We start from the raw sequence: 27,467 nt of genomic DNA, 5'->3' as shown, positions 1-27,467 counted from the left end.
GAGAGACACCACAACACTACATAAAGAGAGACACCACAACACTACATAAAGAGAGACACCACAACACTACATAAAGAGAGACACCACAACACTACATAAAGAGAGACAACACTACATAAAGAGAGAGACACCACAACACTACATAAAGAGAGACACCACAACACTACATAAAGAGAGACACCACAACACTACATAAAGAGAGACACTACAACACTAACATAAAGAGAGACACCACAACACTACATAAAGAGAGACACCACAACACTACATAAAGAGAGACACCACAACACTACATAAAGAGAGAGACACCACAACACTACATAAAGAGAGACACCACAACACTACATAAAGAGAGACACCACAACACTACATAAAGAGAGACACTACAACACTACATAAAGAGAGACACCACAACACTACATAAAGAGAGACACCACAACACTACATAAAGAGAGACGCCACAACACTACATAAAGAGAGACGCCACAACACTACATAAAGAGAGACACCACAACACTACATAAAGAGAGAGACACCACAACACTACATAAAGAGAGAGACACCACAACACTACATAAAGAGAGAGACACCACAACACTACATAAAGAGAGAGACACCACAACACTACATAAAGAGAGACACCACAACACTACATAAAGAGAGAGACACCACAACACTACATAAAGAGAGAGACACCACAACACTACATAAAGAGAGACGCCACAACACTACATAAAGAGAGACACCACAACACTACATAAAGAGAGACACCACAACACTACATAAAGAGAGACACCACAACACTACATAAAGAGAGACACCACAACACTACATAAAGAGAGACACCACAACACTACATAAAGAGAGACACCACAACACTACATAAAGAGAGACACCACAACACTACATAAAGAGAGACACCACAACACTACATAAAGAGAGACACTACAACACTACATAAAGAGAGACACCACAACACTACATAAAGAGAGAGACACCACAACACTACATAAAGAGAGACACCACAACACTACATAAAGAGAGACACCACAACACTACATAAAGAGAGACACCACAACACTACATAAAGAGAGACAACACTACATAAAGAGAGACGCCACAACACTACATAAAGAGACGCCACAACACTACATAAAGAGAGACGCCACAACACTACATAAAGAGAGACGCCACAACACTACATAAAGAGAGACGCCACAACACTACATAAAGAGAGACGCCACAACACTACATAAAGAGAGACACCACAACACTACATAAAGAGAGACACCACAACACTACATAAAGAGAGACACCACAACACCACATAAAGAGACACCACAACACTACATAAAGAGAGACAACCCTACATAAAGAGAGACACCACAACACTACATAAAGAGAGACACCACAACACTACATAAAGAGAGACACCACAACACCACATAAAGAGAGAGACACCACAACACTACATAAAGAGACACCACAACACTACATAAAGAGAGACAACACTACATAAAGAGAGACACCACAACACTACATAAAGAGAGACACCACAACACTACATAGAGACGCCACAACACTACATAAAGAGAGAGAGACACCACAACACTACATAAAGAGAGACACCACAACACTACATAAAGAGAGACACCACAACACTACATAAAGAGAGACGCCACAACATTTTACATTTACATTTTAGTCATTTAGTAGACGCTCTTATCCAGAGCGACTTACATGAGCAATTAGGGTTAAGTGCCTTGCTCAAGGGCATATCGACAGATATTTCACCTATTTGGCTCGGGATTAGAACCAGCGACCTTTCGGTTACTGGCACAACGCTCTTAACCGCTAAGCTACCTGCCGCCCCACAACACTACATAAAGAGAGACGCCACAACACTACATAAAGAGAGACGCCACAACACTACATAAAGAGAGACGCCACAACACTACATAAAGAGAGACGCCACAACACTACATAAAGAGAGAGAGACACCACAACACTACATAAAGAGAGACGCCACAACACTACATAAAGAGAGACGCCACAACACTACATAAAGAGAGACGCCACAACACTACATAAAGAGAGACGCCACAACACTACATAAACTGAGACGCCACAACACTACATAAAGAGAGACACCACAACACTACATAGAGACACCACAACACTACATAAAGAGAGAGACACCACATAAAGAGAGAGACACCACAACACCACATAAAGAGAGACAACCCTACATAAAGAGAGACACCACAACACTACATAAAGAGAGACACCACAACACTACATAAAGAGAGACACCACAACACCACATAAAGAGAGACACCACAACACCACATAAAGAGACACCACAACACTACATAAAGAGAGAGACACCACAACACTACATAGAGACGCCACAACACTACATAAAGAGAGACACCACAACACTACATAAAGAGAGACACCACAACACTACATAAAGAGAGACAACACCACATAAAGAGAGAGACACCACAACACTACATAAAGAGAGAGACACCACAACACTACATAAAGAGAGACACCACAACACTACATAAAGAGAGACACCACAACACCACATAAAGAGAGACACCACAACACCACATAAAGAGAGACACCACAACACCACATAAAGAGAGACACCACAACACTACATAAAGAGAGAGACACCACAACACTACATAAAGAGAGACAACACTACATAAAGAGAGACACCACAACACTACATAAAGAGAGACACCACAACACTACATAAAGAGAGACACCACAACACTACATAAAGAGAGACACCACAACACCACATAAAGAGAGAGACACCACAACACTACATAAAGAGAGAGACACCACAACACTACATAAAGAGAGACACCACAACACTACATAAAGAGAGACACCACAACACTACATAAAGAGAGACACCACAACACTACATAAAGAGAGACACCACAACACTACATAAAGAGAGACACCACAACACTACATAAAGAGAGACACCACAACACTACATAAAGAGAGACACCACAACACTACATAAAGAGAGACACCACAACACTACATAAAGAGAGACACACACACTACATAAAGAGAGAGACACCACAACACTACATAAAGAGAGACACCACAACACTACATAAAGAGAGACACTACAACACTACATAAAGAGAGACACCACAACACTACATAAAGAGAGACACCACAACACTACATAAAGAGAGACACCACAACACTACATAAAGAGAGAGACACCACAACACTACATAAAGAGAGACACCACAACACTACATAAAGAGAGACACCACAACACTACATAAAGAGAGACACTACAACACTACATAAAGAGAGACACCACAACACTACATAAAGAGAGACACCACAACACTACATAAAGAGAGACGCCACAACACTACATAAAGAGAGACGCCACAACACTACATAAAGAGAGACACCACAACACTACATAAAGAGAGAGACACCACAACACTACATAAAGAGAGAGACACCACAACACTACATAAAGAGAGAGACACCACAACACTACATAAAGAGAGAGACACCACAACACTACATAAAGAGAGACACCACAACACTACATAAAGAGAGAGACACCACAACACTACATAAAGAGAGAGACACCACAACACTACATAAAGAGAGACGCCACAACACTACATAAAGAGAGACACCACAACACTACATAAAGAGAGAGACACCACAACACTACATAAAGAGAGAGACACCACAACACTACATAAAGAGAGAGACACCACAACACTACATAAAGAGAGAGACACCACAACACTACATAAAGAGAGACGCCACAACACTACATAAAGAGAGACGCCACAACACTACATAAAGAGAGAGACACCACAACACTACATAAAGAGAGAGACACCACAACACTACATAAAGAGAGAGACACCACAACACTACATAAAGAGAGAGACACCACAACACTACATAAAGAGAGAGACACCCGAGCTTTGAAGCAAGCTTCCAGGAAATTGGAACGGAAATGGCGCCACACCAAACTGGAAGTCTTCCGACTAGCTTGGAAAGACAGTACCGTGCAGTACCGAAGAGCCCTCACTGCTGCTCGATCATCCTACTTTTCCAACTTAATTGAGGAAAATAAGAACAATCCAAAATTTCTTTTTGATACTGTTGCAAAGCTAACTAAAAAGCAGCATTCCCCAAGAGAGGATGGCTTTCACTTCAGCAGTGATAAATTCATGAACTTCTTTGAGGAAAAGATCATGACCATTAGAAAGCAAATTACGGACTCCTCTTTGAATCTGCGTATTCCTCCAGGGCTTAGCTGTCCTGGATCTGCACAGCTCTGCGAGGGCCTGGGATCGGGAGAGACACTTAAGTGTTTTAGTACTATATCTCTTGACACAATGATGAAAATAATCATGGCCTCTAAACCTTCAAGCTGCATACTGGATCCTATTCCTACTAAACTGCTGAAGGAGCTGCTTCCTGTGCTTGGCCCTCCTATGTTGAACATAATAAACAGCTCTCTATCCACCGGATGTGTACCAAACTCACTAAAAGTGGCAGTGATAAAGCCTCTCTTGAAAAGCCAAACCTTGACCCGGAAAATATAAAAAAACTATCGGCCTATATCGAATCTTCCATTCCTCTCAAAATTTTTTGAAAAAGCTGTTGCGCAGCAACTCACTGCCTTTCTGAAGACAAACAATGTATACGAAATGCTTCAGTCTGGTTTTAGACCCCATCATAGCACTGAGACTGCACTTGTGAAGGTGGTAAATGACCTTTTAATGGCGTCAGACCGAGGCTCTGCATCTGTCCTCGTGCTACTAGACCTTAGTGCTGCCTTTGACACCATCGATCACCACATTCTTTTGGAGAGACTGAAACCCAAATTGGTCTACACGGACAAGTTCTGGCCTGGTTTAGATCCTACCTGTCGGAAAGATATCAGTTTGTCTCTGTGAATGGTCTGTCCTCCGACAAATCAACTGTACATTTCGGTGTTCCTCAAGGTTCCGTTTTAGGACCACTATTGTTTTCACTATATATTTTACCTCTTGGGGATGTTATTCGAAAACATAATGTTAACTTTCACTGCTATGCGGATGACACACAGCTGTACATTTCAATGAAACATGGTGAAGCCCCAAAATTGCCCCTCGCTAGAAGCCTGTGTTTCAGACATAAGGAAGTGGATGGCTGAAAACTTTTTACTTTTAAACTCGGACAAAACAGAGATGCTTGTTCTAGGTCCCAAGAAACAAAGAGATCTTCTGTTAAATCTGACAATTCATCTAGATGGTTGTAAAGTCGTCTCAAATAAAACTGTGAAGGACCTCGGTGTTACTCTTGACCCTGATCTCTCTTTTGACGAACATATCAAGACTGTTTCAAGGACAGCTTTTTTCCATCACGTAACATTGCAAAAATCAGAAATTTTCTGTCCAAAAATGATGCAGAAAAATTAATCCATGCATTTGTTACTTCTAGGTTAGACTACTGCAATGCTCTATTTTCCGGCTACCCGGATAAAGCACTAAATAAACTTCAGTTAGTGCTAAATACGGCTGCTAGAATCCTGACTAGAACCAAGAAATTTGATCATATTACTCCAGTGCTAGCTTCCCTACACTGGCTTCCTGTTAAGGCAAGGGCTGATTTCAAGGTTTTACTGTTAACCTATAAAGCGTTACATGGGCTTGCTCCTACCTATCTTTCCGAGTTGGTCCTGCCGTACATACCAATACGTACGCTACGGTCACAAGACGAGGCCTCCTAATTGTCCCTAGAATTTCTAAGCAAACAGCGGGAGGCAGGGCTTTCTCCTATAGATCTCCATTTTTATGGAACAGTCTGCCTACCCATGTGAGAGACGCAGACTCGGTCTCAACCTTTAAGTCTTTACTGAAGACTTATCTCTTCAGTAGGTCATATGATTGAGTGTAGTCTGGCCCAGGAGTGTGAAGGTGAACGGAAAGGCTGGAGCAACGAACAGCCCTTGCTGTCTCTGCCGGGCCGGTTCCCCTCTCCACTGGGGTTCTCTGCCTCTAACCCTGTTGCAGGGGCTGAGTCACTGGCTTGCTGGTGCTCTTTCATGCCGTCCCCTGGGAGGGGTGCGTCACTTGAGTGGGTTGAGTTACTGACGTGATCTTCCTGTCTGGGTTGGCGCCCCCCTTGGTTTGTGCTGTGGTGGAGACCTCTGTGGGCTATACTCGGCCTTGTCTCAGGATTGTAAGTTGGTGGTTGGGGATATCCCTCTAGTGGTGCGGGGGCTGTGCTTTGGCGGAGTGGGTGGGGGTTATATCCTTCCTGTTTGGCCCTGTCCGGGGTTTCTTCGGATGGGGCCACAGTGTCTCCGGACCGCTCCTGTCTCAGCCTCCAGTATTTATGCTGCAGTAGTTTATGTGTCGGGGGGCTGGGGTTAGTTGGTTATACCTGGAGTACTTCTCCTGTCTTATCCAGTGTCCTGTGTGAATTTAAGTATGCTCTCTCTAATTCTCTCGTTCTCTCTTTCTCTCTGAGAACCTGAGCCCTAGGACCATACGTCAGGACTACCGGGCATGATGACACCTTGCTGTCCCCAGTCCGCCTGGCCTTGCTGCTATTCCAGTTTCAACTGTTCTGCCTGCGGCTACGAAACCCCTACCTGTCCCAGACCTGCTGTTTTCAACTCTTTAATGATCGGCTATGAAAAGCCAACTGAGAGACCTGAGCCCTAGGACCATACGTCGGGACTACCGGCCGTGGTGACTCCTTGCTGTCCCCAGTCCGCCTGGCCTTGCTGCTATTCCAGTTTCAACTGTTCTGCCTGCGGTTATGGAACCCCCTACCTGTCCCAGACCTGCTGTTTTCAACTCTTAATGATCGGCTATGAAAAGCCAACTGAGATTTATTCCTGATTATTATTTGACCATGCTTGTCACTTATGAACATTTTTGAACATCTTGGCATGGTTCTGTTATAATCTCCACCCGGCACAGCCAGAAGAGGACTGGCCACCCCTCATAGCCTGGTTCCTCTCTAGGTTTCTTCCTAGGCTTTCGCCTTTCTAGGGAGTTTTTCCTAGCCACCGTGCTTCTACACCTGCATTACTAGCTGTTTGGGGTTTTAGGCTGGGTTTCTGTACAGCACTTCGAGATATTAGCTGATGTAAGAAGGGCTATATAAAATAAAATTGATTGATTGATTGACCACAACACTACATAAAGAGAGAGACACCACAACACTACATAAAGAGAGACACCACAACACTACATAAAGAGAGACACCACAACACTACATAAAGAGAGAGACACCACAACACTACATAAAGAGAGACGCCACAACACTTTGAGCACTTCGAGATATTATCTGATGTAAGAAGGGCTATATAAAATAAAATTGATTGATTGATTTGCAATTGCTGCTTGCTTATTTCAACTTACCTACCTTGGCGTTTCACTTCCACACCATAACGCACCGCTGGCATCCTGCACATGTCCACTGGTTTCTAGTATGTTGCTGTTCTTCTAACGGCTCTGTTTATCATGATGGAGCCAGATGATCCATTACTTTAACCACATACTCTAGTGGCCGCTCTAACAATTAAAATAAATGTCTTCAAATATATATATATAACGCAGTCGGGAGGAGGCAAGATCAGGTGAAACCATTCTAGCTAATGAGAGGGCAGACACGCGTGTGAACAACAGGCACGGTTTCCACTAGTTACCACAGCCACAAAGACAATAGTCTATCGTAAAAATGGATGAAAACTAAAAGTTGCTTTTTGGTTTTATTTAAGGTTAGGCATAAGGTTAGCAGTGTGGTTAAGGTTTTAAATCACCATCCAACGTACAGATACTTAAAACATTGGCATCATTATTGTGTGCCCTACAAAATAACAGTCAGTTATATTTGTGATCACCATTCACCTGTTGGATAACTCTCCTGTCCGATGGTCTTTTACCCCGCCAGGCTCAGAGTTCCTTCAGTTGGGACTGGGGACCGTCATTCCCAACCCTGGGGCTGTGGAAGGGTGTTCACCTGGAGGCCTTTGATGTGCTGCGACTGATCCATCTCTCTACCGTACCAGTCTATGGTATGTGTCTCTCTCTCTCTCTCTCTCTGCATGTGCATCTAACTATTCTGAAATCGGTATCAGTACAGTTACTCGGTGAACTCTCCTAGGCTGAATCCCAAATCATCCCTTCCCCTCGCGCCTCTGCCATATGCACAAATGTCCCAAAGCTGAGGGAGTTAAAATGCTGGAGGGTGTAGTGGCTAATTAGACTCATCGATAGCCACTTTGACCGAGTCTGCTTCGCTGCTGGCTTGAGAGTGAAGTGATATATCCTATAACACACCACATGCCTAATGTAACATATAAAATACTTTCCAAATGAACTGTTTAACTGTTACTGAGGTATATTTCTTGTGAAATGACGGGGAATTTTCGCAGTTGAATTTCATGCTCGTTTTATAAGTGTCCAGAAGTTTATGCTTTTATTTGATCCCCTCGCAATTCTTGAAGTCACCCTCTGAGTTTCGTCAGCAACACGTGACAATGGAGGGCCCACCAAGCACGTTGGTAGGGGCGAGGGGGTGGTTTGGGATTCACCGCTAGTCATGGAAAGCCCTCTTCTTCCTCTTCCTGTCTCCCAGACTCCTCTCTGTCTCAGTGGGTGGTGAGGGTGGAAGTGTTGGTTGATGCTGTGGAGGAGACTAAAGCCCAGGTCAACCTCTCTCTGATGGAGCTGTCTACAGAACACACCTTCACAGTGGTGTTTCTCTCTGGGCAGAGCAGGAACACCTTCAGCCTCCATGTGAACACAGTAAGTATGGGCTGCTGGGTGGGAAGGTGACTGTATGGTTGTGTTCCCAATGGCACCCTATTCCCTTTATAGTGTACTACTATTGAGCAGGGTCCATAGTGTTAGGGTCCATAGTGTTAGGGTCCATAGTGTTAGGGTCCAGGGGGTTAGGGTCCATAGTGTTAGGGTCCATAGTGTTAGGGTCCAGGGGGTTAGGGTCCATAGTGTTAGGGTCCAGGGGGTTAGGGTCCATAGTGTTAGGGTCCATAGGGTTAGGGCCCATAGGGTTAGGGCCCATAGTGTTAGGGTCCATAGTGTTAGGGTCCAGGGGGTTAGGGCCCATAGTGTTAGGGCCCATAGTGTTAGGGTCCATAGTGTTAGGGTCCATAGTGTTAGGGTCCATAGTGTTAGGGTCCAGGGGGTTAGGGTTCATAGTGTTAGGGTCCATAGTGTTAGGGTCCATAGTGTTAGGGCCCATAGTGTTAGGGTCCATAGTGTTAGGGTCCATAGTGTTAGGGTCCATAGTGTTAGGGTCCAGGGGGTTAGGGTCCAGGGGGTTAGGGTCCAGGGGGTTAGGGTCCAGGGGGTTAGGGTCCATAGTGTTAGGGTCCATAGTGTTAGGGTCCAGGGGGTTAGGGTCCATAGTGTTAGGGTCCATAGTGTTAGGGTCCAGGGGGTTAGGGTCCAGGGGGTTAGGGTCCATAGTGTTAGGGTCCATAGTGTTAGGGTCCATAGTGTTAGGGTCCATAGTGTTAGGGTCCATAGTGTTAGGGTCCATAGTGCTAGGGTCCATAGTGTTAGGGTCCATAGGGTTAGGGTCCATAGTGTTAGGGTCCATAGTGTTAGGGTCCATAGTGTTAGGGTCCATAGGGTTAGGGTCCATAGTGTTAGGGTCCATAGTGTTAGGGTCCATAGTGTTAGGGTCCATAGTGTTAGGGTCCATAGGGTTAGGGTCCATAGGGTTAGGGTCCATAGGGTTAGGGTCCATAGGGTTAGGGTCCATAGTGTTAGGGCCCATAGTGTTAGGGCCCATAGGGTTAGGGCCCAGGGGGTTAGGGCCCATAGTGCTAGGGTCCATAGTGTTAGGGTCCATAGTGTTAGGGTCCATAGTGTTAGGGTCCATAGTGCTAGGGTCCATAGTGTTAGGGTCCATAGTGTTAGGGTCCATAGTGTTAGGGTCCATAGTGTTAGGGCCCATAGGGTTAGGGTCCATAGTGCTAGGGACCATATGCTAGGGTCCATAGTGTTAGGGTCCATAGTGTTAGGGTCCATAGTGTTAGGGTCCAGGGGGTTAGGGTCCAGGGGGTTAGGGTCCATAGTGTTAGGGTCCATAGTGTTAGGGTCCATAGTGTTAGGGTCCATAGTGCTAGGGTCCAGGGGGTTAGGGTCCAGGGGGTTAGGGTCCAGGGGTTAGGGTCCATAGTGTTAGGGTCCATAGTGTTAGGGTCCAGGGGGTTAGGGTCCATAGTGCTAGGGTCCATAGTGTTAGGGTCCATAGTGTTAGGGTCCATAGTGTTAGGGTCCATAGTGTTAGGGTCCATAGTGTTAGGGTCCATAGTGTTAGGGTCCATAGTGTTAGGGCCCATAGTGTTAGGGTCCATGGTGTTAGGGTCCATAGTGTTAGGGTCCATAGTGTTAGGGCCCATAGTGTTAGGGTCCATAGTGTTAGGGGTCCATAGTGTTAGGGTCCATAGTGTTAGGGCCCATAGTGTTAGGGTCCATAGTGTTAGGGTCCATAGGGTTAGGGTCCATAGGGTTAGGGTCCATAGTGTTAGGGTCCATAGTGTTAGGGTCCATAGTGTTAGGGCCCATAGTGTTAGGGTCCATAGTGTTAGGGTCCATAGTGTTAGGGTCCATAGTGTTAGGGTCCATAGTGTTAGGGTCCATAGGGTTAGGGTCCATAGTGTTAGGGTCCATAGTGTTAGGGTCCATAGTGTTAGGGTCCATAGTGTTAGGGTCCATAGGGTTAGGGTCCATAGGGTTAGGGTCCATAGGGTTAGGGTCCATAGGGTTAGGGTCCATAGTGTTAGGGCCCATAGTGTTAGGGCCCATAGGGTTAGGGCCCAGGGGGTTAGGGCCCATAGTGCTAGGGTCCATAGTGTTAGGGTCCATAGTGTTAGGGTCCATAGTGTTAGGGTCCATAGTGCTAGGGTCCATAGTGTTAGGGTCCATAGTGTTAGGGTCCATAGTGTTAGGGTCCATAGTGTTAGGGCCCATAGGGTTGGGGTCCATAGTGCTAGGGACCATATGCTAGGGTCCATAGTGTTAGGGTCCATAGTGTTAGGGTCCATAGTGTTAGGGTCCAGGGGGTTAGGGTCCAGGGGGTTAGGGTCCATAGTGTTAGGGTCCATAGTGTTAGGGTCCATAGTGTTAGGGTCCATAGTGCTAGGGTCCAGGGGGTTAGGGTCCAGGGGGTTAGGGTCCAGGGGGTTAGGGTCCATAGTGTTAGGGTCCATAGTGTTAGGGTCCAGGGGGTTAGGGTCCATAGTGCTAGGGTCCATAGTGTTAGGGTCCATAGTGTTAGGGTCCATAGTGTTAGGGTCCATAGTGTTAGGGTCCATAGTGTTAGGGTCCATAGTGTTAGGGTCCATAGTGTTAGGGCCCATAGTGTTAGGGTCCATAGTGTTAGGGTCCATAGTGTTAGGGCCCATAGTGTTAGGGTCCATAGTGTTAGGGTCCATAGTGTTAGGGTCCATAGTGTTAGGGCCCATAGTGTTAGGGTCCATAGTGTTAGGGTCCATAGTGTTAGGGTCCATAGGGTTAGGGTCCATAGGGTTAGGGTCCATAGTGTTAGGGTCCATAGTGTTAGGGTCCATAGTGTTAGGGCCCATAGTGTTAGGGTCCATAGTGTTAGGGTCCATAGTGTTAGGGTCCATAGTGTTAGGGTCCATAGTGTTAGTGCATTAAATAGGGAATAGGATGCCATTTGGGACACATCCTATGACTACTGGAATGACCTCTGAATGTCAGAGTTTTAGCATATCTCTGTTCTTCGCAGTGCTGAGGTAAATGTCTAGTGTGTGTGTTGTAGAGTAACCAGGTGAAGCTGTGGTGGCCCAGTGGCCATGGTGAGCAGCCCTCCTATCGTCTCAGTGTAAGAGGAACCATGCTGGAGGGAACAGCCATACTCAGGACAGACACACAGGTCAGAACTCAACATCTCTACTCCTCTCTCCTATTCTCTCTCTTCTCACTGTCTCCAGTCCTCTCTCTTCGCTCTGTCTCCAGTCCTCTCTCTTCTCACTGTCTCCAGTCCTCTCTCTTCTCACTGTCTCCAGTCCTCTCTCTTCTCACTGTCTCCAGTCCTCTCTCTTCTCACTGTCTCCAGTCCTCTGTCTTCTCACTGTCTCCAGTCCTCTCTCTTCTCACTGTCTCCAGTCCTCTGTCTTCTCACTGTCTCCAGTCCTCTGTCTTCTCACTGTCTCCAGTCCTCTGTCTTCTCACTGTCTCCAGTCCTCTGTCTTCGCTCTGTCTCCAGTCCTCTCTCTTCTCTCTGTCTCCAGTCCTCTCTCTTCTCACTGTCTCCAGTCCTCTCTCTTCGCTCTGTCTCCAGTCCTCTCTCTTCTCACTGTCTCCAGTCCTCTCTCTTCTCACTGTCTCCAGTCCTCTCTCTTCTCACTGTCTCCAGTCCTCTCTCTTCTCACTGTCTCCAGTCCTCTCTCTTCTCACTGTCTCCAGTCCTCTCTCTTCTCACTGTCTCCAGTCCTCTCTCTTCTCACTGTCTCCAGTCCTCTCTCTTCTCACTGTCTCCAGTCCTCTCTCTTCTCACTGTCTCCAGTCCTCTGTCTTCTCACTGTCTCCAGTCGTCTGTCTTCTCACTGTCTCCAGTCCTCTCTCTTCTCTCTGTCTCCAGTCCTCTCTCTTCTCACTGTCTCCAGTCCTCTCTCTTCGCTCTGTCTCCAGTCCTCTCTCTTCTCACTGTCTCCAGTCCTCTCTCTTCTCACTGTCTCCAGTCCTCTCTCTTCTCACTGTCTCCAGTCCTCTCTCTTCTCACTGTCTCCAGTCCTCTCTCTCTCACTGTCTCCAGTCCTCTCTCTTCTCACTGTCTCCAGTCCTCTCTCTTCTCACTGTCTCCAGTCCTCTCTCTTCTCACTGTCTCCAGTCCTCTCTCTTCAGTCCTCTCTCTTCTCACTGTCTCCAGTCCTCTCTCTTCTCACTGTCTCCAGTCCTCTCTCTTCTCACTGTCTCCAGTCCTCTCTCTTCTCACTGTCTCCAGTCCTCTCTCTTCAGTCCTCTGTCTTCTCACTGTCTCCAGTCCTCTCTCTTCTCACTGTCTCCAGTCCTCTCTCTTCTCACTGTCTCCAGTTCTCTCTCTTCTCACTGTCTCCAGTCCTCTCTCTCCAGTCCCCTCTCTTCTCACCTCCTATTCCCTCTCAAAGTGTAAATTCATCAGATGTAATGTAAGTAGTATTTAGCTAACCTGGTTAAACCAGACAGAATGCTAAAATCACTATTGCTTCACTGGTGATCTTAGTCTTTAGGATCTTAGGTTTAACCAGGCTGGTATTCTGCTTCCAACAGGTGTTACTGTATTTATCATCCATCTCCAGATGTATTTAACATCCTCTCTATGTTAATCCCAAGGTGTATTTCCGTACAGTGGAGCTGGTCCAGGAGCCAATCGCTGGTTCCCCTGGGCTGAGTTTCTACTTCCGGGTCAACAAGAAGCCCATCTTCCTGAAGGGGTCAAACTGGATCCCAGCTCACGCCCTTCAGGACCTGGTCAGCCCTGCTGAGTGAGGCACACACACACACACACACACACACACACACACAGACACACAGACACACAGACACACACAGACACATAGACACTTAATCGTCTTTGGTCTTAATCATGATATCAACCTTTCACTCATTAAATACTTCTAAGATGGGATGTGTTTTGTATATTTGAAACGGCCACATTACATTAACATGTTAGTCATTTAGCAGACTCTCTTATCCAGAGCGACTTACAGTTAGTGAGTGCATACATTTTTTTATACTGGCCCCCTGTGGGAATCGAACCCACAACCCTGGCGTTGCAAGCGCCATGCTCTATCAACTGAGCTACAGGGGACTATTACAATGTCATTGTATTTGCATTATGATTCAAACAAGACTTTAGTGTTCTGATTTAACACCTTAGCAACCCCCCTCCCCCAACGGCTTAGACTCTTAGCAACCCCCCTCCCCCAACGTCTTAGACTCTTAGCAACCCCCCTCCCCCAACGCCTTAGACTCTTAGCAACCCCCCTCCCCCAACGCCTTAGACTCTTAGCAACCCCTCCCCAACGTCTTAGACTCTTAGCAACCCCCCTCCCCCAACGGCTTAGACTCTTAGCAACCCCCCTCCCCCAACGCCTTAGACTCTTAGCAACACCCCTCCCCCAACGTCTTAGACTCTTAGCAACCCCCCTCCCCCCAACGGCTTAGACTCTTAGCAACCCCCCTCCCCAACGGCTTAGACTCTTAGCAACCCCTCCCCCAACGGCTTAGACTCTTAGCAACCCCCCTCCCCCAACGTCTTAGACTCTTAGCAACCCCCCTCCCCCAACGTCTTAGACTCTTAGCAACACCCCCCTCCCCCAACGTCTTAGACTCTTAGCAACCCCCTCCCCCAACGGCTTAGACTCTAGCAACCCCCCTCCCCCAACGGCTTAGACTCTTAGCAACCCCCCTCCCCCAACGTCTTAGACTCTTAGCAACCCCCCTCCCCCAACGGCTTAGACTCTTAGCAACCCCCCCCCCCAACGGCTTAGACTCTTAGCAACCCCCCTCCCCCAACGTCTTAGACTCTTAGCAACCCCCTCCCCCAACGGCTTAGACTTAGCAACCCCCCCCCCCAACGGCTTAGACTCTTAGCAACCCCCCTCCCCCAACGGCTTAGACTCTTAGCAACCCCCCTCCCCCAACGTCTTAGACTCTTAGCAATCCCCTTCCCCCAACGTCTTAGACTCTTAGCAACCCCCCTCCCCCAACGTCTTAGACTCTTAGCAACCCCCCTCCCCCAACGGCTTAGACTCTTAGCAACCCCCCTCCCCCAACGTCTTAGACTCTTAGCAACCCCCCTCCCCCAACGGCTTAGACTCTTAGCAACCCCCCTCCCCCAACGGCTTAGACTCTTAGCAACCCCTCCCCCCAACGTCTTAGACTCTTAGCAACCCCCTCCCCCAACGTCTTAGACTCTTAGCGACCCCCTCCCCCCAACGTCTTAGACTCTTGCGACCCCCTCCCCCCAACGCCTTAGACTCTTAGCGACCCCCCTCCCCCAACGTCTTAGACTCTTAGCGACCCCCCCTCCCCCAACATCTTAGACTCTTAGCGACCCCCCTCCCCCAACGGCTTAGACTCTTAGCGACCCCCCTCCCCCAACGTCTTAGACTCTTAGCGACCCCCCCTCCCCCAACGTCTTAGACTCTTAGCGACCCCCTCCCCCAACGTCTTAGACTCTTAGCAACCCCCCTCCCCCCAACGGCTTAGACTCTTAGCAACCCCCTCCCCCAACGTCTTAGACTCTTAGCGACCCCCCCCCCCCAACGTCTTAGACTCTTAGCGACCCCCCTCCCCCAACGTCTTAGACTCTTAGCGACCCCCCCTCCCCCAACGTCTTAGACTCTTAGCGACCCCCCTCCCCCAACGTCTTAGACTCTTAGCGACCCCCCCTCCCCCAACGGCTTAGACTCTTAGCAACCCCCTCCCCCAACGGCTTAGACTCTTAGCAACCCCCCTCCCCAACGGCTTAGACTCTTAGCAACCCCCCTCCCCCAACGGCTTAGACTCTTAGCAACCCCCCTCCCCCAATGTCTTAGACTCTTAGCAACCCCCCTCCCCCAACGTCTTAGACTCTTAGCAACCCCCCTCCCCCAACGTCTTAGACTCTAAAGAATTAAAACTCTCACTGTAACCTGATAGATTTGAACAGACAGTAGTTAGTAGTTAGTGTCTCGTTTTATTCATTGCCTAACCATTGACAACAGTTGTGTTCTGTTTCAGTGTGAGGAACCTTCTACAGTCGACTGTAGACGCTAATATGAACGCTCTCAGGGTCTGGGGGGGTGGAGTCTATGAGCAGGACCTGTTCTACACTCTCTGTGATGAGATGGGCGTCATGGTAACTAACAAACTGACTGACTGACTGACTGACGAGTGCTCTTTCTCCTTGTCTTCGTAAACAAATGTTCATTTTTACCCCATTTTAATAGTATAGAGACCGACAGACAAGACCTAAGTCTGTTGCCAAACTCAAACAAGGGGTCCGTACCAAATGGCACCCTGTTCCCTATATGGTGCAGTACTTTTGACAAATACCTTGTCTGTCCTTAGATCTGGCAGGACTTCATGTTTGCCTGTGCCATGTACCCCACTGAGCCTGACTTCATAGAGACGGTTAGAGAGGAGGTTGTCCAACAGGTGAGCTACACCTACAGGTTGATGTTAGTAGCTTTGTCCAGGCCTCGACGGCCCATAGAGTACACTAAATCAAATCAAATCAAATCAAATTTTATTGGTCACATGCGCCGAATACAACAGGTGCAGACATTACAGTGAAATGCTTACTTACAGCCCTTAACCAACAGTGCATTTATTTTAAACAAAAAAAGTAAGAATAAAACAACAACAAAAAAGTGTTGAGAAAAAAAGAGCAGAAGTAAAATAAAGTGACAGTAGGGAGGCTATATATACAGTAAAATAAAGTGACAGTAGGGAGGCTATATATACAGGGGGTACCGTTGCATAGTCAATGTGCGGGGCACCGGCTAGTTGAGGTAGTTGAGGTAATATGTACATGTGGGTAGAGTTAAAGTGACTATGCATAAATACTTAACAGAGTAGCAGCAGCGTAAAAAGGATGGGGTGGGGGGGCAGTGCAAATATTCCGGGTAGCCATGATTAGCTGTTCAGGAGTCTTATGGCTTGGGGGTAGAAGCTGTTGAGAAGTCTTTTGGACCTAGACTTGGCACTCCGGTACCGCTTGCCGTGCGGTAGCAGAGAGAACAGTCTATGACTAGGGTGGCTGGAGTCTTTGACAATTTTGAGGGCCTTCCTCTGACACCGCCTGGTATAGAGGTCCTGGATGGCAGGGAGCTTTGCCCCAGTGATGTACTGGGCCGTACGCACTACCCTCTGTAGTGCCTTGCGGTCAGAGGCCAAGCAGTTGCCATACCAGGCGGTGATGCAACCAGTCAGGATGCTCTCGATGGTGCAGCTGTAGAATTTTTTGAGGATCTGAGGACCCATGCCAAATCTTTTTAGTCTCCTGAGGGGGAATAGGCTTTGTCGTGCCCTCTTCACGACTGTCTTGGTGTGTTTGGACCATGATAGTTCGTTGGTGATGTGGACACCAAGGAACTTGAAGCTCTCAACCTGTTCCACTACAGCCCCGTCGATGAGAATGGGGGCGTGCTCAGTCAACTACAGGTTGATGTTAGTAGCTTTGTCCAGGCCTCGACGGCCCATAGAGTACACTACAGGTTGATGTTAGTAGCTTTGTCCAGGCCTCGACGGCCCATAGAGTACACTACAAATCTCCTGTTTCAGACAGCTTGATGTAGCATCCCCTGGACAAGGCCTTGATGTATGTTAATATTGATTATGATGACTCATTTCCTGGTTATAGCATGTAATAACATGTTATAACACGTGTTCCTTCCTGTTTCCTCACCCCAATCAGGTGAGGCGCTTAAAGTCCCACCCCTCGGTCATCGTGTGGAGTGGGAACAACGAGAATGAGGCTGCCCTGGCCACTGATTGGTTCGGCATCCCTGTTGCCCAGCAACCCCGGTACCATAGAGACTATGTGACTCTGTATGTGGACAACATCAGGGCTATTGTTCAGAAGGTGAGAGACATGTCTGAGACAGTTAACTAAGAAATACTGTAGTAAGAGTCATGACCTGCGTCTAATGTGGTCCTCTGTAGCTCAGCTGGTAGAGCACGGCGCTTGTAACGCCAAGGTAGTGGGTTCGATCCCCGGGACCACCCATACACCAAAAAAAAAAATTATGCACGCATGACTGTAAGTCGCTTTGGATAAAAGCGTCTGCTAAATGGCTTATTATTATTATTATTATTATTATTATTAAATGGCATATTATTATTATTATTAACCCTAGTGCCTATGTGGGTCATTCTACAGAAGTGTAAATTGGGGGATGATATTTTTTTTCTTCCAATTTGCATCTTATTTTCCCCCTAACTTTCAGCACGTCTTCCAACATGTCAGGTAGACATATACAGGATACTAAACTACATTAGTCACTACTGAAACATGGTGAAAAGGGTGCAGGAGAGAGAGAACCCTGCACAGTAGTGATCATTTTGATTAACCTAATATTACAGATTCCTTTTAAACATTTTATTTGCATACCAAATTAACTAAATAGTAAAAACAATATTTTTAAACTGATTTTCAAAACCTTTAAATTGAATTTAGAGAAATATCATCTCTATTCTTCTCTGTAAAAAGTTCAGTGTTGATTGAATGAATCTGAAACTTGCTGATTGATTTATGCATCTAATTAATTATGTTGTTAGACAGGTAAAGTGATCATTTAAACATCTTTATTTTGGCAAAATAACAGGTGTTTTGGTGTCAAGTATCAATCATAGAGATACATATCCTCTGTAGCTCAATTGGTAGAGCATGGCGTTTGTAACGCCAGGGTAGTGGGTTCGATCCCCGGGACCACCCATACGTAAAAATTTATGCACGCATGACTGTAAGTCGCTTTGGATAAAAGCGTCTGCTAAATGGCATATTATTATATATATATGTAACTGATTTTAGTATAGACATTGCCATTGAAGTCTTCCACCATTTAAAAGTAATCAACTGGGTGGTCAGAGAGCATTTTCTTCTTCGTCAAGTTGGGTTGCCTATGGTTTCTATACCAAAGACTAAGTTAATATCCAGGATCATTAGCCAAGACATTGGTCATAAGATCCTGACCCAGAGAGTTGAGACCATGACAATTAAAGACCGAATTTATGTGGTTGTAAGAAACTCAAGTAGAGTAAACTTGAGTACGGTAGGGTAGAGTACGGTAGGGTAGAGTACGGTAGGGTAGAGTACGGTAGGGTAGAGTACGGTAGGGTAGAGTACGGTAGGGTAGAGTACGGTAGGGTAGAGTACGGTAGGGTAGAGTACGGTAGGGTAGAGTACGGTAGGGTAGAGTACGGTAGGGTAGGGTACGGTAGGGTAGGGTAGAGTACGGTAGGGTAGAGTACGGTAGGGTAGAGTACGGTAGGGTAGAGTACGGTAGGGTAGAGTACGGTAGGGTAGAGTACGGTAGGGTAGAGTACGGTAGGGTAGAGTACGGTAGGGTTGAGTAGGGTAGGGTAGGGTAGAGTACGGTAGGGTAGAGTACGGTAGGGTAGAGTACGGTAGGGTAGAGTACGGTAGGGTAGAGTACGGTAGGGTAGGGTAGAGTACGGTAGGGTAGAGTACGGTAGGGTAGAGTACGGTAGGGTAGAGTACGGTAGGGTAGAGTACGGTAGAGTACGGTAGGGTAGAGTACGGTAGGGTAGAGTATGGTACGGTAGGGTAGAGTATGGTACGGTAGGGTAGAGTACGGTACGGTAGGGTAGAGTACGGTAGGGTAGGGGTAGAGTACGGTAGGGTAGAGTACGGTAGGGTACGGTAGGGTAGAGTACGGTAGGGTAGAGCACGGTAGGGTAGAGTACGGTAGGGTAGGGTACGGTAGAGTAGGGTAGAGTACGGTAGGGTAGAGTACGGTAGGGTAGAGTACGGTAGGGTAGAGTACGGTAGGGTAGAGTACGGTAGGGTAGAGTACGGTAGGGTACGGTACGGTAGAGTAGGGTAGAGTACGGTAGGGTAGAGTACGGTAGGGTAGAGTACGGTAGGGTAGAGTACGGTAGGGTAGAGTACGGTAGGGTAGAGTAGGGTAGGGTACGGTAGGGTAGGGTAGAGTAGGGTACGGTACGGTAGGGTAGAGTACGGTAGGGTAGGGTAGGGTACGGTACGGTAGAGTAGGGTAGAGTATGGTAGGGTAGAGTAGGGTGGAGTAGAGTACGGTAGGGTAGGGTAGGGTACGGTAGAGTAGGGTAGAGTATGGTAGGGTAGAGTATGGTAGGGTAGAGTATGGTAGGGTAGAGTATGGTAGGGTAGAGTAGGGTAGAGTAGAGTAGGGTAGAGTACGGTAGGGTATGGTAGAGTACGGTAGAGTATGGTAGGGTAGAGTACAGTATGCACGCATGACTGTAAGTCGCTTTGGATAAAAGCGTCTGCTAAATGGCATATTATTATTATTATTATTAGAGTAGGGTAGGGTAGGGTAGAGTACGGTAGGGTAGGGTAGAGTACGGTAGAGTAGAGTAGAGTACGGTAGGGTACGGTAGGGTAGGGTAGAGTACGGTAGGGTAGAGTAGAGTACGGTAGAGTAGAGTACGGTAGGGTAGGGTAGAGTACGGTAGGGTAGAGTACGGTAGGGTAGAGTACGGTAGGGTAGGGTAGAGTAGAGTACGGTAGGGTAGAGTAGGGTAGGGTAGGGTACGGTACGGTAGAGTAGGGTAGAGTACGGTAGGGTAGAGTATGGTAGGGTAGAGTAGAGTAGGGTAGAGTACGGTAGGGTAGGGTAGAGTACGGTAGAGTAGAGTAGAGTACGGTAGGGTACGGTAGGGTAGGGTAGAGTACGGTAGGGTAGGGTAGAGTACGGTAGGGTACGGTAGGGTAGGGTAGGGTAGAGTAGAGTACGGTAGGGTAGGGTAGAGTACGGTAGGGTAGAGTAGAGTACGGTAGAGTAGAGTACGGTAGGGTAGGGTAGAGTTGGGTAGGGTACGGTAGGGTAGGGTAGAGTACGGTAGGGTAGAGTACGGTAGGGTAGGGTAGAGTACGGTAGGGTAGAGTACGGTAGGGTAGAGTACGGTAGGGTAGAGTACTAGTAGGGTAGAGTACGGTAGGGTAGAGTACGGTAGGGGTAGAGTAGAGTACGGTAGAGTAGAGTACGGTAGGGTAGAGTAGAGTTGGGTAGGGTACGGTAGGGTAGGGTAGAGTAGAGTACGGTAGAGTAGAGTACGGTAGGGTAGGGTAGAGTACGGTAGGGTAGAGTACGGTAGGGTAGAGTACGGTAGGGTAGGGTAGAGTAGAGTACGGTAGGGTAGAGTAGGGTAGGGTAGGGTACGGTACGGTAGAGTAGGGTAGAGTACGGTAGGGTAGAGTATGGTAGGGTAGAGTAGAGTAGGGTAGAGTACGGTAGGGTAGGGTAGAGTACGGTAGAGTAGAGTAGAGTACGGTAGGGTACGGTAGGGTAGGGTAGGGTAGAGTACGGTAGGGTAGGGTAGAGTACGGTAGGGTACGGTAGGGTAGGGTAGGGTAGAGTAGAGTACGGTAGAGTACGGTAGGGTACGGTAGGGTAGGGTAGAGTAGAGTACGGTAGGGTAGGGTAGAGTACGGTAGGGTAGAGTAGAGTACGGTAGAGTAGAGTACTGTAGGGTAGGGTAGAGTTGGGTAGGGTACGGTAGGGTAGGGTAGAGTAGGGTACGGTACGGTAGGGTAGAGTACGGTAGGGTAGGGTAGGGTACGGTACGGTAGAGTAGGGTAGAGTATGGTAGGGTAGAGTAGGGTGGAGTAGAGTACGGTAGGGTAGGGTAGGGTACGGTAGAGTAGGGTAGAGTATGGTAGGGTAGAGTATGGTAGGGTAGAGTATGGTAGGGTAGAGTATGGTAGGGGTAGAGTAGGGTAGAGTAGAGTAGGGTAGAGTACGGTAGGGTATGGTAGAGTACGGTAGAGTATGGTAGGGTAGAGTACAGTATGCACGCATGACTGTAAGTCGCTTTGGATAAAAGCGTCTGCTAAATGGCATATTATTATTATTATTATTAGAGTAGGGTAGGGTAGGGTAGAGTACGGTAGGGTAGGGTAGAGTACGGTAGAGTAGAGTAGAGTACGGTAGGGTACGGTAGGGTAGGGTAGAGTACGGTAGGGTAGAGTAGAGTACGGTAGAGTAGAGTACGGTAGGGTAGGGTAGAGTACGGTAGGGTAGAGCACGGTAGGGTAGAGTACGGTAGGGTAGGGTAGAGTAGAGTACGGTAGGGTAGAGTAGGGTAGGGTAGGGTACGGTACGGTAGAGTAGGGTAGAGTACGATAGGGTAGAGTATGGTAGGGTAGAGTAGAGTAGGGTAGAGTACGGTAGGGTAGGGTAGAGTACGGTAGAGTAGAGTAGAGTACGGTAGGGTACGGTAGGGTAGGGTAGAGTACGGTAGGGTAGGGTAGAGTACGGTAGGGTACGGTAGGGTAGGGTAGGGTAGAGTAGAGTACGGTAGGGTAGGGTAGAGTACGGTAGGGTAGAGTAGAGTACGGTAGAGTAGAGTACGGTAGGGTAGGGTAGAGTTGGGTAGGGTACGGTAGGGTAGGGTAGAGTACGGTAGGGTAGAGTACGGTAGGGTAGGGTAGAGTACGGTAGGGTAGAGTACGGTAGGGTAGAGTACGGTAGGGTAGAGTACGGTAGGGTAGAGTACGGTAGGGTAGAGTACGGTAGGGTAGAGTAGAGTACGGTAGAGTAGAGTACGGTAGGGTAGAGTAGAGTTGGGTAGGGTACGGTAGGGTAGGGTAGAGTAGAGTACGGTAGAGTAGAGTACGGTAGGGTAGGGTAGAGTACGGTAGGGTAGAGTACGGTAGGGTAGAGTACGGTAGGGTAGGGTAGAGTAGAGTACGGTAGGGTAGAGTAGGGTAGGGTAGGGTACGGTACGGTAGAGTAGGGTAGAGTACGGTAGGGTAGAGTATGGTAGGGTAGAGTAGAGTAGGGTAGAGTACGGTAGGGTAGGGTAGAGTACGGTAGAGTAGAGTAGAGTACGGTAGGGTACGGTAGGGTAGGGTAGGGTAGAGTACGGTAGGGTAGGGTAGAGTACGGTAGGGTACGGTAGGGTAGGGTAGGGTAGAGTAGAGTACGGTAGAGTACGGTAGGGTACGGTAGGGTAGGGTAGAGTAGAGTACGGTAGGGTAGGGTAGAGTACGGTAGGGTAGAGTAGAGTACGGTAGAGTAGAGTACGGTAGGGTAGGGTAGAGTTGGGTAGGGTACGGTAGGGTAGGGTAGAGTACGGTAGGGTAGAGTACGGTAGGGTAGAGTACGGTAGGGTAGGGTAGAGTACGGTAGGGTAGAGTACGGTAGGGTAGAGTACGGTAGGGTAGAGTACGGTAGGGTGGAGTACGGTAGGGTAGAGTACGGTAGGGTAGAGTAGAGTACGGTAGAGTAGAGTACGGTAGGGTAGAGTAGAGTTGGGTAGGGTACGGTAGGGTAGGGTAGAGTACGGTAGGGTAGAGTACGGTAGGGTAGGGTAGAGTACGGTAGGGTAGAGTAGAGTACGGTAGAGTAGAGTACGGTAGGGTAGAGTAGAGTTGGGTAGGGTACGGTAGGGTAGAGTACGGTAGGGTAGGGTAGAGTACGGTAGGGTAGAGTACGGTAGGGTAGAGTACGGTAGGGTAGAGTACGGTAGGGTAGAGTACGGTAGGGTAGAGTACGGTAGGGTAGAGTACGGTAGGGTAGAGTAGAGTACGGTAGAGTAGAGTAGAGTACGGTAGAGTAGAGTACGGTAGGGTAGAGTACGGTAGGGTAGGGTAGAGTACGGTAGAGTAGAGTAGAGTACGGTAGGGTACGGTAGGGTAGGGTAGGGTAGAGTACGGTAGGGTAGGGTAGAGTACGGTAGGGTACGGTAGGGTAGGGTAGGGTAGAGTAGAGTACGGTAGGGTAGGGTAGAGTACGGTAGGGTAGAGTAGAGTACGGTAGAGTAGAGTACGGTAGGGTAGGGTAGAGTTGGGTAGGGTACGGTAGGGTAGGGTAGAGTACGGTAGGGTAGAGTACGGTAGGGTAGGGTAGAGTACGGTAGGGTAGAGTACGGTAGGGTAGAGTACGGTAGGGTAGAGTACGGTAGGGTAGAGTACGGTAGGGTAGAGTACGGTAGGGTAGAGTAGAGTACGGTAGGGTAGAGTAGAGTTGGGTAGGGTACGGTAGGGTAGGGTAGAGTACGGTAGGGTAGAGTACGGTAGGGTAGAGTAGAGTACGGTAGGGTAGAGTAGAGTACGGTAGAGTAGAGTACGGTAGGGTAGAGTAGAGTTGGGTAGGGTAGGGTAGAGTACGGTAGGGTAGGGTAGAGTACGGTAGGGTAGAGTACGGTAGGGTAGAGTACGGTAGGGTAGAGTACGGTAGGGTAGAGTACGGTAGGGTAGAGTACGGTAGGGTAGAGTAGAGTACGGTAGAGTAGAGTACGGTAGGGTAGAGTAGAGTTGGGTAGGGTACGGTAGGGTAGGGTAGAGTACGGTAGGGTAGAGTACGGTAGGGTAGAGTACGGTAGGGTAGAGTACGGTAGGGTACGGTAGGGTAGGGTAGAGTACGGTAGGGTACGGTAGGGTAGGGTAGAGTACGGTAGGGTAGGGTAGAGTAGAGTTGGGTACGGTAGAGTAGAGTACGGTAGGGTAGGGTAGGGTAGAGTACGGTAGGGTAGAGTACGGTAGGGTACGGTACACTAGAGTACGGTAGAGTAGGGTCCAGTCCAGTACAATACAGAGCAGTACTGTATAGCACATTATAGACGTCTATGTTTTGGCCAAATAGATGTCAATGTTTGGGCTCTTGGAGGGTTGGGGCCCCCCTGCTGGCTTTGCATCTCAGTACTCTACTTGTCCACGACCCACATGCTGGTCCTCTGTAGCTCAGTTGGTAGAGCATGACCCATGCAGCTTTAAAAAGACAGCCTCAATGGTGCTGCCTGTTCTGTCACAGACTCCATCATGTCACAGATACAACGATTTAGCCACACAACACAAACTCTATGGTATCAATTGTTTCGGTTGTGACATTTTGCAGTTCTGACTTATTTTGGACTTTAAATAATCCCCATAGCTACCACATGGCTGGCTATTTTTCATTTAGACAGATACTTTTGTTCCAAAACCGTGCTAAACATATTTCTTGATATATTAGATGTTCGGTAGTGACATTTCTTAAAAATACATGAAGATTGACCAACTTGCTCACTCATTTTCTCCAAAATGTTTGCAGACAGATTGCTCACCATGTGGCCATGCTGGAGAGGGGTGGTAGGGTAGGGTACGGTAGAGGGGTGGTAGGGTAGGGTAGGGTACGGTAGAGGGGTGGTAGGGTAGGGTACGGTAGAGGGGTGGTAGGGTAGGGTAAGGTACGGTAGAGGGGTGGTAGGGTAGGGTAGGGTACGGTAGAGGGGTGGTAGGGTAGGGTAGGGTAGAGGGGTGGTAGGGTAGGGTAGGGTACGGTAGAGGGGTGGTAGGGTAGGGTAGGGTACGGTAGAGGGGTGGTAGGGTAGGGTAGGGTACGGTAGAGGGGTGCAATCTCATCACCTGGTGATATGTGTAGGGGTGTGGCTTAAGGCACATTCATTCTACAGTCTCATCACCTGGTGATATGTGTAGGGGTGTGGCTTAAGGTACATTCATTCTACAGTCTCATCACCTGGTGATATGTGTAGGGGTGTGGCTTAAGGTACATTCATTCTACAGTCTCATCACCTGGTGACATGTGTAGGGGTGTGGCTTAAGGTACATTCATTCTACAGTCTCATCACCTGGTGACATGTGTAGGGGTGTGGCTTAAGGTACATTCATTCTACAGTCTTTTTAAAGTGTGTGTTTCAGTAGTGACATCGAAAGTGGGGACAATATTTTTCAGAGAAAGATGTTTTAAAATCAACAAAACGACTAATTATGTCAGTATCTTGCAATGCATTAATAGAACAACTCAAGATGTTCTATTGAAATAATAGTGTTAAAAAACAATCACAAATCATGATTTTGTTTTATTTTCCAACATGAAGTTTAGGAGTCAGTGTTTGGGCCAGCCACCTCTATAGAAACAGGTGTATAAACCAGGACTGGGTGCTACAGTGAATTAATTTAACTATATGTTTGTTATTGCCTTGGATTGAATTAGAACATATCATTATGTAAATAAATGTCCTACATTTGGAGACTTAACTGTTTTTTAAAATAGTTTTTGAGGGGTGGGACTGCAATTTGTACCACTTCTGTAGAATCACCTACATAGTACACTTCCTTTAACCAGGGTCCTGTTCCCTACATAGTACACTTCCTTTAACCAGGGTCCTGTTCCCTACATAGTACACTTCCTTTAACCAGGGTCCTGTTCCCTACATAGTACACTTCCTTTAACCAGGGTCCTGTTCCCTACATAGTACACTTCCTTTAACCAGGGCCCTGTTCCCTACATAGTACACTTCCTTTAACCAGGGTCCTCTCCCCTACATAGTACACTTCCTTTAACCAGGGCCCTGTTCCCTACATAGTACACTTCCTTTAACCAGGGTCCTGTTCCCTACATAGTACACTTCCTTTAACCAGGGTCCTGTTCCCTACATAGTACACTTCCTTTAACCAGGGTCCTCTCCCCTACATAGTACACTTCCTTTAACCAGGGCCCTGTTCCCTACATAGTACACTTCCTTTAACCAGGGTCCTGTTCCCTACATAGTACACTTCCTTTAACCAGGGTCCTGTTCCCTACATAGTACACTTCCTTTAACCAGGGTCCTGTTCCCTACATAGTACACTTCCTTTAACCAGGGTCCTGTTCCCTACATAGTACACTTCCTTTAACCAGGGTCCTGTTCCCTACATAGTACACTTCCTTTAACCAGGGTCCTGTTCCCTACATAGTACACTTCCTTTAACCAGGGTCCTGTTCCCTACATAGTACACTTCCTTTAACCAGGGTCCTGTTCCCTACATAGTACACTTCCTTTAACCAGGGCCCTGTTCCCTACATAGTACACTTCCTTTAACCAGGGCCCTGTTCCCTACATAGTACACTTCCTTTAACCAGGGTCCTGTTCCCTACATAGTACACTTCCTTTAACCAGGGTCCTATTCCCTACATAGTACACTTCCTTTAACCAGGGTCCTGTTCCCTACATAGTACACTTCCTTTAACCAGGGTCCTGTTCCCTACATAGTACACTTCCTTTAACCAGGGTCCTGTTCCCTACATAGTACACTTCCTTTAACCAGGGTCCTGTTCCCTACATAGGACACTTCCTTTAACCAGGGTCCTGTTCCCTACATAGTACACTTCCTTTAACCAGGGTCCTGTTCCCTACATAGTACACTTCCTTTAACCAGGGTCCTGTTCCCTACATAGTACACTTCCTTTAACCAGGGCCCTGTTCCCTACATAGTACACTTCCTTTAACCAGGGTCCTGTTCCCTACATAGTACACTTCCTTTAACCAGGGCCCTGTTCCCTACATAGTACACTTCCTTTAACCAGGGCCCTGTTCCCTACATAGTACACTTCCTTTAACCAGGGTCCTGTTCCCTACATAGTACACTTCCTTTAACCAGGGCCCTGTTCCCTACATAGTACACTTCCTTTAACCAGGGTCCTGTTCCCTACATAGTACACTTCCTTTAACCAGGGTCCTGTTCCCTACATAGTACACTTCCTTTAACCAGGGCCCTGTTCCCTACATAGTACACTTCCTTTAACCAGGGCCCTGTTCCCTACATAGTACACTTCCTTTAACCAGGGCCCTGTTCCCTACATAGTACACTTCCTTTAACCAGGGCCCTGTTCCCTACATAGTACACTTCCTTTAACCAGGGCCCTGTTCCCTACATAGTACACTTCCTTTAACCAGGGCCCTGTTCCCTACATAGTGAACTAATTTTGATCA

General features: G+C 47.6%; 1 protein-coding gene across 1 annotated transcript in view; it reads left to right on the top strand.

Annotated features, from left to right (window-relative positions):
• The window catches only part of manba (mannosidase, beta A, lysosomal), a 64,960-nt gene that overhangs the window by 20,128 nt on the left and 17,365 nt on the right, over positions 1 to 27,467 (top strand). Inside the window, exons 5-11 of the mRNA XM_041857697.1 lie at positions 7,972 to 8,095; positions 8,659 to 8,828; positions 11,839 to 11,952; positions 13,392 to 13,543; positions 15,786 to 15,903; positions 16,116 to 16,202; positions 17,464 to 17,631. Coding sequence (XP_041713631.1) covers positions 7,972 to 8,095; positions 8,659 to 8,828; positions 11,839 to 11,952; positions 13,392 to 13,543; positions 15,786 to 15,903; positions 16,116 to 16,202; positions 17,464 to 17,631 — 933 coding nt within the window. The remainder of the gene's footprint in view (positions 1 to 7,971; positions 8,096 to 8,658; positions 8,829 to 11,838; positions 11,953 to 13,391; positions 13,544 to 15,785; positions 15,904 to 16,115; positions 16,203 to 17,463; positions 17,632 to 27,467) is intronic.

This window comes from Coregonus clupeaformis, chromosome 25 (assembly GCF_020615455.1).
Source record: "Coregonus clupeaformis isolate EN_2021a chromosome 25, ASM2061545v1, whole genome shotgun sequence".
In the NCBI taxonomy this organism is placed as follows: domain Eukaryota; kingdom Metazoa; phylum Chordata; class Actinopteri; order Salmoniformes; family Salmonidae; genus Coregonus; species Coregonus clupeaformis.
The sequence above is the reverse complement of the archived record's forward strand: the minus strand, read 5'-3'. Positions and strand labels throughout refer to the sequence as shown.